This window comes from Falco peregrinus, chromosome 5 (genome assembly GCF_023634155.1).
Source record: "Falco peregrinus isolate bFalPer1 chromosome 5, bFalPer1.pri, whole genome shotgun sequence".
NCBI lineage: Eukaryota > Metazoa > Chordata > Aves > Falconiformes > Falconidae > Falco > Falco peregrinus.
Window position 1 is genome coordinate 108,919,021 of NC_073725.1, and position 19,617 is coordinate 108,938,637.

The 19,617-nt window shown below is 39.8% G+C and overlaps 1 protein-coding gene across 10 annotated transcripts in view; it reads right to left on the reverse strand.

Annotated features, from left to right (window-relative positions):
- Positions 1-19,616, reverse strand: part of PBRM1 (polybromo 1) — a 68,948-nt gene extending 49,332 nt beyond the window's left edge. For 3 of the 10 annotated variants that reach the window (XM_055805846.1, XM_055805839.1, XM_055805848.1), the window contains exons 1-12: positions 19,481-19,563; positions 16,732-16,854; positions 15,544-15,699; positions 14,734-14,831; positions 14,014-14,161; positions 11,551-11,694; positions 10,726-10,842; positions 10,075-10,143; positions 9,191-9,289; positions 7,957-8,042; positions 5,259-5,357; positions 1,277-1,368 (exon numbers count right to left, since the gene is read on the reverse strand). In XM_055805846.1, the coding sequence (XP_055661821.1) occupies positions 1,277-1,368; positions 5,259-5,357; positions 7,957-8,042; positions 9,191-9,289; positions 10,075-10,143; positions 10,726-10,842; positions 11,551-11,694; positions 14,014-14,161; positions 14,734-14,831; positions 15,544-15,699; positions 16,732-16,770 (1,147 nt within the window). In that variant the 5' untranslated portion in view covers positions 16,771-16,854; positions 19,481-19,563. Of the gene's footprint in view, positions 1-1,276; positions 1,369-5,258; positions 5,358-7,956; positions 8,043-9,190; positions 9,290-10,074; positions 10,144-10,725; positions 10,843-11,550; positions 11,695-14,013; positions 14,162-14,733; positions 14,832-15,543; positions 15,700-16,731; positions 16,855-18,975; positions 19,218-19,480 lie in introns of those variants that run through there. The other 7 variants (XM_055805847.1, XM_055805844.1, XM_055805841.1 and 4 more) reach the window with 6 other exon arrangements.
- Between the last annotated feature and the right edge of the window lies 1 nt (position 19,617).

Genomic DNA, 19,617 nt, shown 5'->3' on the forward strand with positions numbered 1-19,617 from the left:
GTGGCACCTGAAAGTGCTTAAATCACTTCAAGAATTTAAATCACATAAAGACATAAAAAGCTATGTGTTTTTACAGAATTACAATTTGCAAAAACAGCAGCTAATGATCATGCTGAACCAAGCTAATAAATACTCCTCAACTCCCAGAAAGCAGCTGCTCTGCATCAGTAACTGAACTCTGGGCTAACCAGGAATAAAAATGCTTCTGCTTTCAGCAAAATCTAAAACGATCCCAAAAATTCTACAGCATATCCATCCACTGGAAAACAGTGCTCAGTACAATTCAACTACCAAGTGTGAAAGAAATGCCAAAAAGAATATACATTGAAGAGATGCATCCTTTCACATCAATGCAGGAATAGCAGGAACAAAAAAATAAAACAAGGGTATACGTACAAAAACATTTCAGAAACTGCTTTGAGATGAATGCAAGGAAGTTACTGAGAATGTAACTATCAAGACAGGCTAACTTAAAAGACAACTTACAACAATTTATGACTGATACAGAAATATCTGATATAGTGCATATATTATGGCATATATGTTTACAGTACAACGCTAAAGCATGCTTATTATGAAACTAAGGATGCTGTACAAAGGCATGCCTTTTTCTGTGCTTCTGTTTTAAAATAAACTTTCATGCAAGATTTCAGGATTGCTAGTCTAGACCAAGTATTTCTAAATTAAGTTCTAATATTTATCTTTCCTTATACCTCATATAGATTAACTTCACCTTAAAAAATTAAAACCTGACCGGTACTTAGAAGACCCAATGACACAAGAGAGCAAGAGAGAACAAGCCAGTATGAGCAAGATTTCTGTCAGACAACTGCAGCACTGTAAATCTCTTTTACTGCAAGGAGCACCCAATGTCTTCTCCAGTGTCTCGTCTTCGGTTTCGTATTAGAAGGAATGAAAATAAGCTAGTTTCCTAAAGCTTGAATAAGTATACTTGGAAACACACACACTGAATTCAAAATGTGCAAGCAGGTTTGGCCTACCCTATCTTACCAGCAGTACATTTACAAACTTGTACTTTGAGGAAACAAGGATTGGATTTAATAGAATAACATGCTGAGTCTGGAAACACTGCAAAATATTTTTAGATACTTTTCAGAAATTTTATTTAATATATGTTTATATTTTTACATATTTAATATAGTATATAAATTTGAAATTATATTTTGAAATAATTTTAAAGGAGCTCTACAGTTTTTCTTATTCCAAACATTTTAATTAAAGAAAATATATCGAGAAACTGCATTTCAGTTCCTACCAGCCAAAGCTGCATCCTCATCACTTTCTGATCCATATTGTAACGCCATGGTTATTGCTGACAAACGATCACCTTGGGCTGATCTTTTGTTACTATAAAAGAGAAAAAAAAAATTTGCAAAATTAAGAAAAAAAAAGAAAAGGGTTATCATGTTAACCATTAACAGTCACCCAGGGTGTGTAAGTAAACAAGTGAAGCTCCCAACGCTTGCCTACATTATCAGGAACACAGACATGACTATGCAAGAGAAGACCAGAGCCCTTAACAAGAGAAACTGTTAACGAACCATAAGTCTGCCTCTATTTTAAGCGGCAGTCCATCAAACTGAAAAACCGGACACAATTAGAGAGCCAGAGCTCCAGCTAGCTATCTTCTGTCCTATTTTGAATACTTGAGTATTTGAATTATTGGGGCAGAAGTGGGATGATAACAAGTCTCCCTCAATTAGTAACTTTGTTATTTGATCCTGTTGTATAGGGATTTGTCTACATGAAGAAATTCAGAACACCATAAGCTGTATAGGCTATCCTCTCACACTCCACCATGCCCACCTTAGGCATTTTCAGCACTCCAAAACAGTTTGCTGTTGGGACAGTCCAGTAAACCCAGTTGTCCCTCTCCTCCACACGGCTGGAGGCAGGGCCCCTCCATCTAGTCCTGGTCATAGGATTCACTACTCACTTCCTACAAATACAAATCAGAAGTCCCTTCATCAAGATCAAGAGTAAGATCAGCCCTTCCACTCCATCTGGAGAAATGCCCACCCGAGACTTGGGGCAGCAATTTTCCTGGAGGAACCTCCTTTTGCAATTGTTTTTCCTTGCAACTCACGTACCTGTGCCTCTAGGGTTAAGGTAGATTTTCCATTCCTCTTCATGTCCTGTCCATTGGTCACACAGGTAAAACCACAGGGTGGCCCATGATGTGTACCCACTATAACCTCACTTTTGAGCAGAGGAACATTTACTAATAGCTGAGATAACTGGTCTGTACATATGGGGAGCAGGATCTACCCTCTTTGGCTGGACCAGTTTCTCCACAGCTGAGGTGAGGGAGGAAGAGAGACGTTCTTCATGTTGCCAGAGTTGGCCAGCCAATTCATCCACCATTTGTCCCTCTCAGTCTTTCCAGGCCATTACTAGCAATGAGTTGGCATACGATGGGGCACTCCATACAAACTTCCGCCACAGGGGTCACATGCACCTGACTTCATCTAGGTCTCTGCGTAACTGTTTGTTGTCCACGTCATCATAAATCACTTCCAGCATGGCTAATTCCCTCAGGTACTGAATACCTCTCTCCATGGTGGTCCACTTGTCTGGGTGACATGTAGCATCTTCCTTGAGGGGATACCTTTCCTTCACGCCTGACAGGAGTCACCTCCAGAGGCAGAGGGCTCCTATCCCTTTTCCAATTGCTTTGTTAATGCCCCCTTCCCTAGAAAGTGATCCCAGCTGTTTGATCTCCTTATCCTCAAATTGCAGGCTACTGGCCCCATTATCGCTACATCAGAGCAGTCAAGTGACACTGTGCTCACCTGGATGATGGCTGAAATATTCTCACGTATCTTGCAGCTTACTAAGGGATAGGGACCAGGTGCATACCACCTTGATTAAGAGTTCTTGCTCTTCCTTCTCCCCGGTCAGCAAACACCTCTCTTACTCCTCCTGTTCTCACAATGGCCCTGCTTTGGAGTAGTCTGCCTCATCCGCTTCTTCTTCCTGCTCCCTCTTAGAAGAAGCTCCTTCATCCCTTGCTAAATGAGACTATTTCCAGTATTTCTTCTTATGTATAGGGGCGACTGATACTGGTACGGGTTGGTTATTCGGTTCAGCTGCAGTGCCTGTCGCAGGGGTTGGAATAACTGTGGTGCCTGTCACAGAGGCGGTGCCTGTCACAGAGGCTGGAGTAACCGTTGTGCCTGTTGTTTTGTCATCGGATCCAGAGACCTTCTCTTCTCCTTGAGGGTACTGAATAGTGTTAGACAGGGGTCTGTAGGCATGGGCCAGACCCCAGCACATTGCAGTGGTTCGTGCCTCTCTGGAATTACCAGGGTGACAGCATGCTTTTTCCACATATTTTACTGTTTTTTCAGGATTCTGCACTTGTTCAGGGGTGAAATTCCAAAACATTGGAGGTGCCCACCATCCCAGACACTTGCCCATACCCAACACCCTGCCACTCATAACTATCCGCCCTCAGGGGAGCTCTGTGGGTGATATTCTTAAATAGTTGTTTAACCCTAAACAAGATCTGAAGCATGTTCAGGAGATACAGCAATAGGAACATGCTGGTTGGAACATCCCAAGGATATTAAAAATTCTCAAGAGCTATTGTAATCAGCCTAGAGGACAAGGGGAAGACGGAGGAAGGCATCTCCCCCACAGGTGGGCTCTCTGAGAAGAGGTGAAAGGTGTAATTATTAATATTTTCCAATAGGTGGCTTCCAAAGTACGGTAATGGTGGCAATGCCAAACACAAATACCTGATTGGTCTCCTGACCAGTAATTTTATCATTTCATAAGCCTGTGTTACGAAGTACAACAAAATGATAACCTTAACCCAGTCCCCAGAGGTGATAAACAGCACAGCAGGGAACACATACAGCAAGTAAAGTGTTACAGAACGCAACTCTGAGAGCAAACAAATCAACACTGTGACCAGTGACTATTAAACTAATATAACGGATGTCTATAAAAAAATTTAACACACTCTGGTCAGACCTATCGTTATCGCAACCCTTTGTGTTCCACATTGGGTGTCAAAAACAACTGTTGCACTTCAGCCCAGCAGACAGCTAAATACCACACAGCTTCTTGCTCACTCCCCCACCCTGCAGTGGGATGGGGGAAAGAACTGGGGAAAAAAAGTAAAATTCATGGGTTGAGATAATGACAGTTTAATAGGACAGAAAAGGAAGGGATAATAATAATAATGAAAAATTATAAAAGAATTAGAATATGCAAAACAAGTGATGCACAATGCAATTGCTCACAACCTGCTGACCGATGCCCAGTCAGTTTCTGAGCAGCAGCTTCCAGCCAGCTTTCCCCCTGGTTTATACACCAAGCATGATGCCATATGGTATGTAATATCCCTCTGGCCAGTTTGTCCTTGACTTAGCCAAGTCCTTGACTTAGTGTAAGCACCGCTTAGCAACATCTAAAACTTTAGTGTGTTATCAGCATTATTGTCTCCTAAATCAAAAATGCCATCCTACACCAGCTACTAGGACGAAAATTAACTCTATTCCAGCCAAAACAAGGACAGTACCTTAAAGTGACACCAACTCTATACACATGCTCAATCCCTTAAAGACCGTTGTAGCTGCTGTGTTAAACCATGGTTTCAGAGTATACACACAGGGAATTAGCAAGGAGCAGCACTGTTTCAAGACAGTAACCCAGAGACTGTAGGCATGAGACCTCTGCTAGGTACCAAAATTCTCAGCTGATGACTGAAAGAACAAGCCAGCATCCAGTAATCCAGTCTACTCAGCAACTTTGCCATAAATGCATCCCAAAGTCAATACTTTCTTTTTACTGGTTTCACTGGTTTCCACTATCCAGCTCTTAATTATTTAGTCTAACTTACTATTTCTTTTTAGTCTCCAAATGTATTTTTTCTAGGTTTACAACACATTTCCATGAGGTTTTTTCACCTGCTTTATTTCGTAATGAAGCTTAACATATTGCTCTTCAGAACATTTCTAAGGAGATAATTGCATAGAAAGTATTTCATGGCAGGTGTTTTTAAGTGTTAAATATAAAATCAAACATGGAAGAGTAATTACAACCAAGTAACTTATTACATCATAATAGATATTTGACTGGAATATATTTGAATCTCAAAAGTATTGGAGTCAATACTGAAGAGCACTAAAAAGAAAACAAACAAACAAAAAATCCCAAAACAAACCAGAAAAAATTAGTATTTCCATATGATGATGGCCCAGCTTTTTGTCCAAGTCCAATTTACTTACCGATAATATTTGTTAGAAGAATTTCTCTCATCACCAACACTGCCTTTACCCTGTGAGGAAGGACCTGTCAGCTTGGAAGCAGTCAAATTTGATGGAGTCCTTAAGGTAGAAGAGACAAGCCAAGGAAAGGGAAAGGGAAGGGGGAAGGGGGGGAAGAAAAAAAAAAAAAAAAAAAAAAGAGGTCCACCTTAGACCCAAGAAAAGATGCAGCAAAGACAAAGCTTTTTACAGAATTACTTTGATAGATCAGCCAAAAGGTTTGGAGACAGACATAACATGTTTTAAAGCTAAGAGTAAAGTAATACTAAGATACATTTAGTGCCCCAGCATTGATAACAGTTTTGTTTATAAAGTCAGAGGAAGGTAACACTTAGATTCAGGATTAATAGCTATGTAAACAGCTCAGCCTACATCAGCAGTGAAAGCAGCCAACAAAATGTACCTTAGCATCCAAACAAAGCTAATCATACAGATTCAATCATGTTTTATCAACACTTAACAAAATCACTGTCCAGCTGCTTGACAATGTATATTGTTAAGCAACTTTATTTTGCCACTTTATTTAAGGGAGGACAGTTAAACACACCAACAAAGAGCAATTTAGTATGACTAAGGATACAATGAAAGCTGCAATAGAAAAGCATTATTTTTGACACAGAGGCAACATGTCTGCAAAAATTAGGTTAGTAGCGTTATGATGAATTTGAGCCTGATCATCAATGACAAACAGATGTAAATTTAGAAGAAAAATATAGCAAATTAACTTTAAATGAACTTATGGGGGTATTTTACCAAAATCAACGATACAGTAAAGGAGACCACTCTCTTTGAGGCAATTAAGCAGTTAGGAATTTAATTAAAAAATAATGATTCTGGGATGCAGATGCAGCAAAAGAAACAAAAAAGAATACTGGTTCAATAAAAAAAGCAATCACTGAAATGCAGAACAGCAGGTAAAAGGTTTGGACTTTTCTCTCACCCCACATTTTTTTGCATTCAGCCCAATATTATCGTAGGCTGCTTCAGGTTTGCGTTTGCCTTTTTTTTTTTTTTTTGCCAAGTTAGAGAAACAAAGAAGGGAGTTGTCAGTTATTCTGACATTCAGATTACTTCAGGATTTGCAGGTCTCTAACAAACACAGTACATAAGAGAACAACTAGTATAAGGTTAACTGAGAAGTAGAAATGGGTTGGCAGTGCAAGAGAGGAATTCCACTAACAAGTATCAGTGTGATTTATCTGTCATCCCTTCTTACGCAAGCAGCTTTATTTTGAAGAAAAAATGTTAATTCAAAGTTAAACGTGACACATACATGTGACGTCCTGAGCTGCATCAATGGCCAACACAGTGAGAAAAATAAAATAAAATCACAATAGAAAAACCTCTATGCCTGTATGTCATTCTAGTTACTGCAAAGCCAGCATATGTACATTCAGTGTTTGTAGAATCAAGGTTTTCTGGCACTACACATACTTTTAAGAAGGAAAATTACTAAAATGTGTCAGGAATTACTCCCTAACAGTATTTCTGCTTTTATATTTTTATATACTCCAAAAATGATTCACCCAAACACAGGAAACGTGCTAAAAAACCCACTACACAGGTTGAACATCTCGAAGCACCAAATGGCAATAATCCATCAGGTAATAAGCCTACGCAATACTTTTAATACTGACACCATCTACACATTCTTCAGACAACAAAAAAGTTTAAACTGCGTTTCAGTAAAGTAAGGGAGTGCTAGTGTTTTCAGTAGTACCATACAAACCTTTGGAGGAAATGAGAGGAGTTATTTTCCAGCATCAAATGCCAGTGAATGGTTCAAATCTTGAAGAGAGTCCACCTTGTAAAGAGTTTGCTAACCATTTGGATTACTTGCAAGACATTGCTTTTATTTTTTTACATTGTCTCATATGGGCAAATAATATGTAAGCCTACTTTTGAGTGTTACTTGTAAGTAAAAAGTTTATACAAGAATACAATTGCATTTCAGGTAAGAAACATCTAAAATGACTAAAACATCTAAAAATGGCATTTCTCTGTACACTATAGATTTTCACAGGAAGAAAATGCTGTTTCCTAAATAAAATCATTCCTTCAAACAAACAGAGATATCAATCAGTGGTTTATACTTGCCTGTTCAAAACCAAATCTATACTTCACTGATTAATAAATCCAGATCTTATTTCTAGCTATGAAAAGAGGAACAGGATACCGGTTTTCAAACAAGAGTTTATATAATGTGGACTTCCCTCTAAATATCTTTTGCCAGAGGTCTTGTTCCTATGTTTCTGCTCCTACCTAATCAACTGTGAGCTCTTACATTTCAGCTCCTAAGAAGGTTCAAGAATATCCAGCATTTTTTTAAAGCAAAACACAACAAAGCACCTTGTTCCTCCCTATTCCTTTTCTGTTATTAAGTTATAAACACGTGGTAGAAGCTGGCCATAGCTTAAGTTATAAAAGATCCACTGACACTAGTTTTCATAATCAAATACCTCACAGAAATATTTCACCACAAAATTATTTAAATAAAAAGTTTCCTTCCAAAAACTATTTTACAATTTATAACTTCTAAAACAACAATAAACTAAGTTTTCAAGCAATTATTTCCCACTATACTCTCCACAGCAAAATTCAGGGAATGTCTACAGAGATTTTTTATGTGAGATTATAAAAAGAACTCTATTCGCAGTACCTGATTCGGAGACTTGATTTGGCCAACTCACTGTGTTCAATTTCAGCCTTTTTCATATTAAATATTTTCTTAATCGCATTTGCATCCTGTCAATTAAAAGAAATTTTTTGTTTAATGTTGAAAGTGAAGAATGTTCTAGTCAGGTATATCCATCTATCTAAAAATCTAAAACAAAAATGAAGGGCTTTTTCACTTACATATAAAAAAATTCTGCATGAGAAAAGAAGCACAGAACAAAGGCTACCTGAAATATACCCACAGTGGTCTGTAAAAACTGACTAGAATGGCTGAGCAGCTTCAAGGTCATTTTTTATCACATCTTTACAAAAAAAATATCTGCATTATGCAAATATACACGAACACCACTTTAAAAAAAAGAAAGAGGCAAATGAGTTTCTGGGCCTTTGCAATCAAGAAGTTTACCAAGCTTTACAATGCTTGCTGATTCTCCACCTGTGGAACTTGATACTCGGAGTAACAGTTCACAAAATAGAGACTGCAAGTTTTGAGTGAGGTTACAAGTGTGTCAATATCACTAGGAACTGAAACTACAACCCAAACAGAAGTGCAACTGGAAAAGTCCAAGAACCACTTACATAATAGTGTTATACATACACAAGGTCTCCCACTACAAGGCCCTTAAAATCCGAGCACACAAAGGAATAATTTGCCACTGAAATTCTCTTACTTCCAGAGCACATGGAACAGCAATGTGGTAATTCATATACAAAATGCTATTGAACCAAGTATGAAAAAGATAGGAGATGCAATTTGGTCACAAAAATATGGCTAAAAGGAAAAGGAACTTCAAAAACTATGCAAAGAAGGCATGACTCGTTTAGAAGCTTGTGATGAAAACCATAACCTGTTCCTGCAATCTGGAAAAAGATAACAGCTGGTTACTACTGCTATCCCTGGAACCTGTAGTTTCAGCCATTTCAATGTCAATCGCAAGTACAGGGACCCTCCATTCCTCCAAAGGAGTCATGTAACTCATATCCCAAGATAAATTTAATTGGAAAAAATCATGTAACGCAAGAAAAAAAAATTACATACACCCCAATTATACTAAAAGCAATATATAAAAAGGAAAAGCCACCAATAGCTATTTTTTAAAAAAAGATAAAACAAGAGTCTAGGGCCTTATGCTAAAGATTCATTTAAGTATTAATCAGCAGGGAAAGTAGTAAAGAAAATCTGAACTGAAATCAAACTATGAACAACTGAAACTAACCTTGAATACTTGTGATCCAGGCTCATTGTAGGTTTTAGCATTCTTTGCCAGAAGATCTATATCCTTGGCCATTGCATGAATGCTTTTATAGGTTCCGTTCTATACAACAAAAAATGGAACTGGTTAAAGTGGCAGCCTTCAGATAGCATGAGAACTAAGTCAATAGTGAAAGGCAAAGGGAATTCATACAGAATAAAGCGAACATTTGCAGAAAAACAAGAACATATGCATAAAAAAAAGAGGACAGCTAAGTATCTGGAAAAAGTAATCAAAAAAGAAAGTAACAAACTTAACTGCTAAGGCCTTAGAGCTCATGAATGCCAAGTAAAAGATTGAAAAAATACTTAATATGTTAGATTACCACAACTTCAAAGGTAAAATGACATTTTGTCAGAACCCTTCATTCTCCAGTTCAATTAGTCTATGTGCTATCCCTCACTATTATACAAAATGCTAGAATTACACAACAGTATTTCAAATTACTAGAGAAGTAAGATGAAAAACACATCAGTACAAAACATCTATTTATGGCACCAGAACAAAGGTAGGTGATGATAATGCACGACCAAGCTTCAATACTTCAATGTTTTACATTAGCAGTACTTGCCAAGGAATGACTTTAAACCATTAAACATCAAGGAACCCAAGATATTCTGGCTTAATGCCAGCACACTACAGTTTACAATGCTGGATCTTCAACACAGCTACTTCTGCAGCATTAACCCAGGAGAGAACATTAAATCAGCATAGTGTTCAGATTTTTAAATAGCAGGGGAAAAACACATTGTCTTTCCTACTGCCATAAACTCTGGTTTCTAATAATTTCAGAATGCTTTCTGTTGAACAAGTCTATACTTTGACACGTTAATACGCTCGTACTGTACCTGTATCCTTTGGGCAATAGTTTTAAGATCTATGGGCTCCTTTATTATTGCATAATAATCTGGATATTGCTGGAAAACAAAAATAATTTATATGTTACTATAAACAGTCACAAAGCTATTGTTCTAATAGCTCACAAAACAAGCTATTAGATGAATTACAGGTAAGAATAGTGTAAGCTTCATAAACATAGCATTAGGCTCCAATTTGGGCAAGCCAGATCATAAGGCAGATAGAAAGAATTCTAATTCATCAATAAATTGATGTAAAGGAACATTTCTGTCTGAAAGCCAAATACATGGTGACAGTTTTCAGAGCATTTATTTTCCTGGTTAAACTTGTTATGCCACACCCTGAAACAGGACAGTGAAATCACACATCTTTAAAAAAAGATTAAAAACTCTGCAGCAAAAAAACCAAATTACCTAAACTGGCACAAGAGGCCAAGCCCCAGTCTGCAATGAAGGGCTGGGAACAAGTGGATAGGAGCAAAAAAGGGAAAGAAGCTCTAAAAACAGCTGGAGTTTGCCACCAGTGAGACAGTAACAAAAAACTGCATCCTGAGTGTGCACATCACAGCATTTAAAATCTGTTGTTATATAAATGTTCAAGTTTCTAACTTAGAACACAACCAGTACTATTAAAATACCCACCACTTTAGAAGGAAGTTTCTGAAACAGTTCACTTATGAGGCGTCCTGATGGGTTTGTGGCAACAGCTACAGCTTCAAGAAGCTGTTCAAGAATTTCCTTCAGGTAACCTGGCGATGACTAAAGTAAGAAATGAAATGGCAAGAAGTTTTAATAGCAGCCATAGTGGAGTGTTCTAAGTTGCACTGAAATATATGAATTAACTTTTCAAAGACAGAAAAGAATCAGCCATAAAACACAGATGCAACTTTTGAGGACAGCATTGTTTATGCATCAAGGTAAAGCACATGAGAAAACTTTAATTTCACATTAACACTGCAGACTGTCAGACATACTTTACATACTTTACATACATAGGATAGACTTGGTTATCAACATTAATGAAAACATGCATCCCTACATCACGAAAACCAGACAAGTCCAAACTTCCTATCATCATATCTGGCTTACAAAACACTCCCAGAACAGCTGCGCTGAGTGGGACACATGCTGGAAAATGATGTCATTAGACGTGAAGCTTGCTTGCATCGAACCTCAATGTTGGCATGATATCAAGCACACATACTAGTTTCCACTAAATGAGAACCACATCTTATCCCTATCAGAAAACCCTGCAACATTTTTATTTGCTAGGCAAAAGTGAAACACACATACAACGCTGTGAAATTACTGACTAATAAACTTGCATAAGAAATACTTTTTAGGGCATAACTTAACTATGAAAAGACTTAATGCTTTTTCACATATGGAGGCCAATCTCCCTCTCAGAGTCAGCTGACATGCACAGCCATGGCCTCCTCCACCTGCAGCTGTCGTGCCCACACTTACTAATTCAGAATTTGTGCCTTGATTGTCATGTCCTTCCTCATCTTCGTCTTCCTCCTCAGCATCACCTTTTTGAACAAATTCATTTTTTGTGCGCAAATACAACTCCCATAATTTGCAGGCAGCTTTATATTCAGGAGAATCAGGCTGCAAAAACAAATCAAATATTTTACTCAAAATTCAGACCATTCTAATCTGAAGGAAATTTATAAATTACTGGTTGAAAGGTATTGAATGCATTAAATAAATAATAGAAAACCTGGGAAATTCCTGTTCCAGTCGTTCTTCAACAGTGATGTTAAGAATTGCAATCAGAACTAGAAAATATCACCTCTATCACTCCAAGTCTTTCAGAAAACTTAGCAATAAAATTACTTGAGTTGAGGCTTGGACAAGCCTATTAGATAAATCTGGAGAAATAACTAGGTTTTGTTGAAGCGTAACACTATCAATATCTAAAATAGACTAAATATCAGGATGCCAGAAATGTGATTTAAGCCAATATTGCTGCCATTGTGTAGCACTTGAAAATTACTTTCTACAAAAGAAGAATGCCAATAAATGAGCCAGTATCTCTGAAAGCACTGCAATGATTTACACTGAGCATTAACTGTGAAATTCCAAAGAATTTGACAACATGCTACCACCTGAGTACACATGTAGGTATAATTTTTGGAAGAGCTAGAAGCATTAGTCAGCAAATTAAGTTTTGTAGATACAGAGTTGGCAGCGGCAGACAAGCGTGTGCCTATTAACATTACTACTTAAGAACACTACCCAGAAAAAAAGACAGCTTTTCCACTCTTCTGTATTTTTCTTTCCCTTTCCTCTGTCACTTAACCTCTATTTCAGGTATTCCTGCAGATACGCCACTTTACTACTGCTGATTACGCTCTTCTTACTTCACTCTCAGCCTCTGATGGCTTGTAATACAAATGAGAAACTAACATGAGAACTGTTCTTAAACTTGCCTTATTAGGCTTAAATATTCTCAAGACATTAAGCCAGGTGTCAATTATGAGGACCAGAATACCAGAAGGGTCTTCTGCTCCGCTAGCCTGCTTCCTTCCATGTTAATGCAAGATGCTCAAAAGTGTAAGACTCGAACCAAAATACTAAAAAACCAAAGGCTTCCATTTTAATGTAGCATGGCTAACAACACACCTGATGCAGTAAAGACCTTGACAATGAATCAGCCATCCTTGTCTTACATGCATCACTGGAACTGTGTGGGTAAGGTAAAAAATGACAAAAGAAGAAGTTATGTTTGTGTGCCATACCTCCAGCTCAGAACTCACTATTTCTCTAGAAACATCAACAGTCCTTCATCCTAGAAGGATGGCTACCTACTTCTATTCTACACACAAGAGTTTTACGATACAGGCAAAATTATGAGTCCACTACTCTGTAGGCAAAGGCAGCACACATTCTGTAAAACTCATCATTCTTTCCTGCCCTCAAGTCCTTCTCCCTCATGTAGTGACCATGAGAAAGCCAACATCAATGGGCAAACGCCTTGCAAAGCTTCAGGAGTACAGAGCGAATTCTGAAATCTTTATACTTTTCCTACTGTAACCAGAATGTGCAAATGCATTAATCCATAAATATGATAGCTTTTCGAAAAGCTACACACACACACATACAAACATAAACAAAATAAACACTGCTTTTCTGAATGTCATCTGGTTATGCCGATTGGATTATTCAGAAAGCAGTCATTTGGATCATCTCCAAAGTCAAAGATATATGAAAGGTAATGTTAGCAGTTTCAGATTTGCTGGATCATCTCAGACACTACATACAATTTCACTGTTCTGTGTATTTAACATAGCCTTCTATTAAACCAGATTAATCCAATTTTTTCCCACTTCCTTAGGGCAACTGCAATAAAAACCCACTAATATCTAAAATAAAACACACACAGTTTGGGGGAATGGACACAGGGGCTGCACCCTTGATGAAATGCATTGTCACATACACTCACAATCTATCATCGCTGACCACGATAATCAGTGTGCCTTTTTTCATACGGCCAATGAAAAAGAAAGATTCAATGCTCCTACTGTATGGTTGCTGTTATTTATAAACTCTTCTTTTTAGGAAAAAAAATAATCAATTTCTATTTCAAAAGGTTACACAGAGTGTGTTGTAAAATGGAAAGGCTTTGTTAGAAGAGTATTCTTCTCAGTTTACATCTCTATTTTTGCTTTCCACCTCTTTTGTAAAAATGCATGAAAATCCTTCCCAAGTTAATTTATCGTTTTCCAAAGAAAAATTGCTATAGTAGGACATCTTACAAAGACACAGTCAACCTTACAGAAATACATGCAAATAACTGCAATGCGTGCTCTTCTCTTACCAATAATAAAGACTAAACTGAAAAGTTTTTCGGCCAAACCAAGGAAGAATTTGAACAACTCTACCACTTTAACAATGAATTTAAGCCTCTGTATGTATTTTCCTCACCTTATAGTAAGCCTTCGCATTGTTAAAGAGAAGCTGAAAATCAGCAGTCAGCACATTCACATCATCATACTCCTCCATCTTTAGCTTCTGCTGGATTTTCATTAAATCAATTGGCTGAGAAACCACTTCATAATAATCTGGCTGATTTCTGTTGTAATGACAAAAAAAAGGCATTAAATTCCAAGCAGTAAAATCAAAACTACAGCACTGAAGTTTGTACTTGTCTATGACTAACACAAAGGAAGTTTCAATATATTTTTGTTACAACTAAAAAATCTGACCCTTGGTCTAAGAGTAGACTTTATTACACGTTCCGTTATCATCCTCTGTTTTCCGAGTTTAAGATAAAATAAAGAGACTGATTTTTACCTCCTGCATTTTCAAAGGTCACTTGATTCATCCTCCAAAGCTATGCCCTTAGTATTACATTCCACCACTTAGGTGGAATATTTTATAGTGAAAGGCGTAGATGTTTTAGGCAGGTGTCACAAGAAACATTTTGAATTGATTCAGTGTATCCTTTTTTGACTGAAAAAGGGCACCAATGTTAGCATGTGTCATTGAATAATTACATCAAAAACTTGGATCAAACACTGGTGTGAAACTATGACAAACTTAGCTTAGCTTTTTCACAGCTATTAATGCTGAAGTATTCCTCAATAAACACTTACTCCCTGATTAAATCTCAGGTTCAAGGCTTAACCAGAACCATGGTCTTACCTTCGCTTCGGTGCCCTAATGAAAAGCTCACAAAGGAGCCTGCCCTGTTCATCTTTGTAATCTCTGATGGTGTTGTAAAGTTCATGGCATACAGCAATCTAAAATGCAAGAACAATAAAGTAATGAAAAAGGAGAAAATTTTAAGGAGGTAACAAATCGAAGCCTACTAACAATGGGACAGACAAGCTGCCAGTCCACAGCATGCCTTAAAGCAGAAGTGTGACAAAATTGGTGCATCTCATACATTAGTACAGTACATGACAAGTATGCCAGGTACTGCAGAATTTTAATTTATTGTTTTGAACATAGGGAGCCTTCTGTCAATGCTAATTCTAAGTAAAACACCCAAAATTTAAATTAATTCAGTACAATTCTTCCCAAGTTATAGACACCTAAAACAACGACAGGGGTTCTTCTGCCCTGCAATTAATTAAAATTAGACTGCTAACTCAAAAGCATAAGAGAGACATTGTGCACTTCAGCAATCACTGTCTGTGCCGTTCCTCACTTATGTCTCTCTGCATTTGCTATTCAGACACAGCTTTCAACTTCTGCACATTGTGATTTCATCTTCTCCAAGATCCTTCCATCTGCTAAAATCATCAGCAAAAAAAGGAAAGCAGCAAAGGGAAAAAGGGAAAGAAAAAGATGAAACTGGGGAGATAATAACAAGCTTAGCCAAGGCAGCAAGAGATTCAGGGCCAGCGTATGTGCACTACATATGATCATCCATTTTACAACCCAGCATTTCCCAGGCAAGGATACAGTAACCCTAAGAAAAAAACCTGTGCATAATAAGAAGGTACTAACAGGATCTACAGTTGGGAGATTGGAAAGTCTCCTCCTCTTTCTGCTTGGGCCTGGTATGTTTGTGGAGTGGTGGCCATCATCAAAATCTCCTCCACTGACGCTGCTGGAAGGTGAGGTAGCTCTTCGCCTCTTGGAACCCATGGAATCCAACTTCTTCTATAATGAAGAGAGATGTTCTTAAACTCATGACATTGCATCCAAATTCTCTGCTGAGAGCTAACTACAAAGCTAGCAGCGCTCAGAATGAGTCACATACATTTGTAATATACTATCGTTCAGTTAAGCCATATATCTAAACACCAGATTTTTGAAAATTTGCAAAAGTAAAGGGAAATCAAAATGGTTCTACAGTTTTATAATCACTGATGACAGCAATGTCGGAAAGCCTAGGCCTCATGGTGAAGATTAATTTAGCAGCTTTTACTAGGATATGCTCTTAAACTATCTACGTTTTGGTACCTTGTTCCATGCATGATAACTAAGCAAGAACTGCTGTTTCAAAGGAAAAAGCTGTACAGAGAAATGTTCTGGTGTAAACGCACATAATTCCATGTCAAATTAAGAAAAACCAAACACAACAACCAAACAAACAAACAAAAAAAAACCCACAAAGAAAACAAATAAATGAAAATGGCTACTGAATACCCTGAACTAGATTCAAGCCAAAAAAAGGTCTGGACCATTGTGTGACCTACCACTCCCACCTTCTGTGTAGGACAAATGGCTCAATAATCAAGAAGTAGAAAAGGCCACCTCCTTTTCTGGCCATCGTTTTCCATTTACCAACGCGAACAGTGACAAGTGAATAACCACCATCCAACAACTACAATGATTTACAAACAAGTTGTTGGGTCTTTCCCAACTTCCAGTGACAGCATCAGAAAAATACCTTTATTTGTAGCTGTCTCAAAGGCTGAAGACAGAAGAGATCCATCTACCCCAGCCTATACCTATTTTCCAACCAAACCAAGGAATTTCTTCTAGGAAGCAGCTGACTTACAAGGTACGGCAGCACAACATAACCGCATTAGAGCATTTATGTTAGGGACAGATTTAGTTTCAAGCACACAAACAAGATGAATAAAAATAAGGTAGGAATAATTAACAGTTAGGATAAAAAAACCCGAAAGGCTAGGCAGAGGAACAGAGAGAATGGTGCACATACAATCAATAATTTACCAGATTTACCAGAGTACAACCAGCACCTCGAAAAGCCAGTCTCCTCATAGTGTCTGATGGCCAAGTACAGATATCAGGAGAAGGTAACACTCTAAGAGTAGCAAACCAGCAATGGTGTTAGTACAGTCAAAACTAGAAGACAAGAAAAAGGAAAGAGAGAGAAGAAAATTGAGAGTAGATAGATAATTGAAGAATATATTCAAAGAACAAATTGAATAATTACAGTGACACAGAAAAAAGCAAGAAAGAGAGGTAACTTTTTTACGCTAGCAGAAACTCTACAAAGTAATTCTGTACACAGAATGCTAAACATTTCTGTCATTTTTACAGTAAAACAACATTTCTCTACTGTTCCTAAATACATACTGCAGATTTCACAGCCACTTGCTAGAGAATGATTCATCAAGCAGAGCAGTGAGTAAACATAAGTGATATCTGACCTGAGAGTAAAAACCAGTAAGCAGTAAAACTTACTGAATATGAAGTAATACAGTGCTTATAAGAATAAGAAAATAATTTTTAAGGTCAAGAAACATTTAATAGACTCTCTAATGATGATGCATCTCCATCAGGCTTCAGAGTAGATTTTTATCCTCATAAGTAAGCAACATTAAGTACCCAGCCTTACAGGTTCGCTAAAAATATACCCCTTTCAATTTCCAAGCAGTCTCCAAGTCTGATTTTTTTCAGAAATTCCATGTGAAATGTACAGAACCATTTTATGATGAAATGACTGCTTCTATGTAGTTCATACAAGTACTCTCTTCAATCAAACCCCAGAGAGATTGTTCCCCTGTTCAGAATTCTGGACGTTTTCAAAACATGCACATACACAGAAACTCCATGCTTCATTAGGTAGCAGTTCATCTCAGGAACGGACAACTAGCCTGTCACTTTTGGCACTGCCTCCAACTTTTATCCGAGAGCTACAGTATCAAACTGCTAACATCAGGCGCTTGCTGATGTGGAGGCTGCTAGAAAACACAAGTTCTTGGTTGTGAAAGAAAGGCAAGAGGGAATACTGGAATCAATAATTCTGGTTCACCCAGGAACCTGGAAGTATACTCAGTAAAATCCCACCCTGAAACAAAGATTTGGGGACACACCCCCCACCAGCATCTGCCTGCAAACTGCATATAGGCTTCTCCACATCAGTTATCTGAGGCACGCACACTGCAGCTCTCAGCCACACACAGATGCGGGTTGCACTTGTACAATCAAGACATCTGGCCATTCCGTACATGGCCTCCAAAACCATTTTTCTCCTCTAACAACAGAGGAAGGTGCAAAACATGCACCAGTCTGAACAACATCATGAATACTCAGTGAAAGAACTGTTTATGTAAAACTCCTTCTGAATGTCAGGCCCCAAAATGCAAACTTCTTTCTAGATCTCCACACTTACAAACAAGACAGTCCTACTGTGGACAGAAATGTATTTTGTTTTACTTAAGAACACTCTCCTAGACTTTCTTCTGCAATCTAACTGCTAGCTCACAAATCTCTCAGCTGTCACACCAAGAATCTCCACCGCCACAAACAAGCCATGTCCTACACAACAGGAGCGTGAGCGTCTGCTTAATAACTGCTCACACCACTCATAAAAATGTCACATAAGCACAGATATCTCTGTAAGAAATGCTTTGGCCATTACTAACATGCATGTATATTGATATATACACAACGGGTAGAAGACTGCCTCTCCTGAAAGTTGTACTAGACCGATCACCACAAGTATTACTCAGTTCAACCTTATTAAATGAACAGTTTTACGTGCATTTGAGGTAACACGCTTAAAGCAAGGCGACGAGGCTCCAGCACACGTTTCATGTTCTTCCTCCAAGAAGAAAAAAGCTAAAAGCCAACGGATACCATGGAAAGTATCTTACCGCTATCAGATTTCCCCCATCTCAACAGAAATACCCACCAAACCATGGTAAACTTCACAAACGAACAAAGGAGGGAAACACAGCCAGACCCCCCTTCCACCCATTACCGATCGCACTGAAACCAGCTACACCACGGGAAGAGGGGGCCGGCAGCAGCCAGGCGCTATAAAAGGACAAAGTTGGTGAAGCAGCGAGAGCCGCAGCACCGTGATCGTTTCACCAGCACCGGGACGGGCAGCAGAGGCAAAACATGTCACGTCCCCCAGCCCCCCGCAGGCGGGCCCCTGCCGGCAGCCGGCTCGCCCCCTGCCCGGTTTGTGAGGTGTTACTGTCGGCAGGGGAAGGAGGAGACAAAGAAAATCACCTTTTCGGGCGCGGGGCCAGCCCGGCCCCTCACGGCCCGGCAGGACGGGGCCCCGCTCCCGCCCCGCGCTGCCGCCCACACCGGGCGGGGCGCGCCCCCTGCCCCGGGCCTCACGCCGGAGGCCCCGGGAGCGGCCCTCAGCCACCCGCCCGCCGCTGTCACCGCTGCGAGCTCGGCCCGGGGCCGGCACAGCGGGGAGCAAAGCGCTGAGGGAAACACCGGGGCCAGCGGGGTCGGGACACTGGTGAGGGACAGCGACACCGAGGGGGCCGCCGCAGGGCGGCCCGCGCCCAGGGCCCGGGCCGCTGCGGGAGGCGGGGACGGGGGAGGTGACAGAAGGCGGAGGGGCTCGGTGCCCCCGGGCCCGGCGCGGGCCCCGCCACGGCGGAGCTGCTGCGCGGCCGGGCGGCGCTGCTTCCCCGCGGCGGCCACACAAAGGGAGGCAGCGGCCTCCTGGCTTCGGCCCGCCGCCCCGCCTGCGCGACCTCGGCGCCGCGCCGCTCACCCAGCCGGCTCCGCTCCGCCTCCGACAGCCGCGGCCGCACTCGCCCTCCGCCGCCCGCCCCGCCACCGCTGCTGCCGCCGTCGGCGCCGCCGCCGCCGCTCGGTACCGCCGAGCCCGCCGCTGCCGCAAAGCCCGCC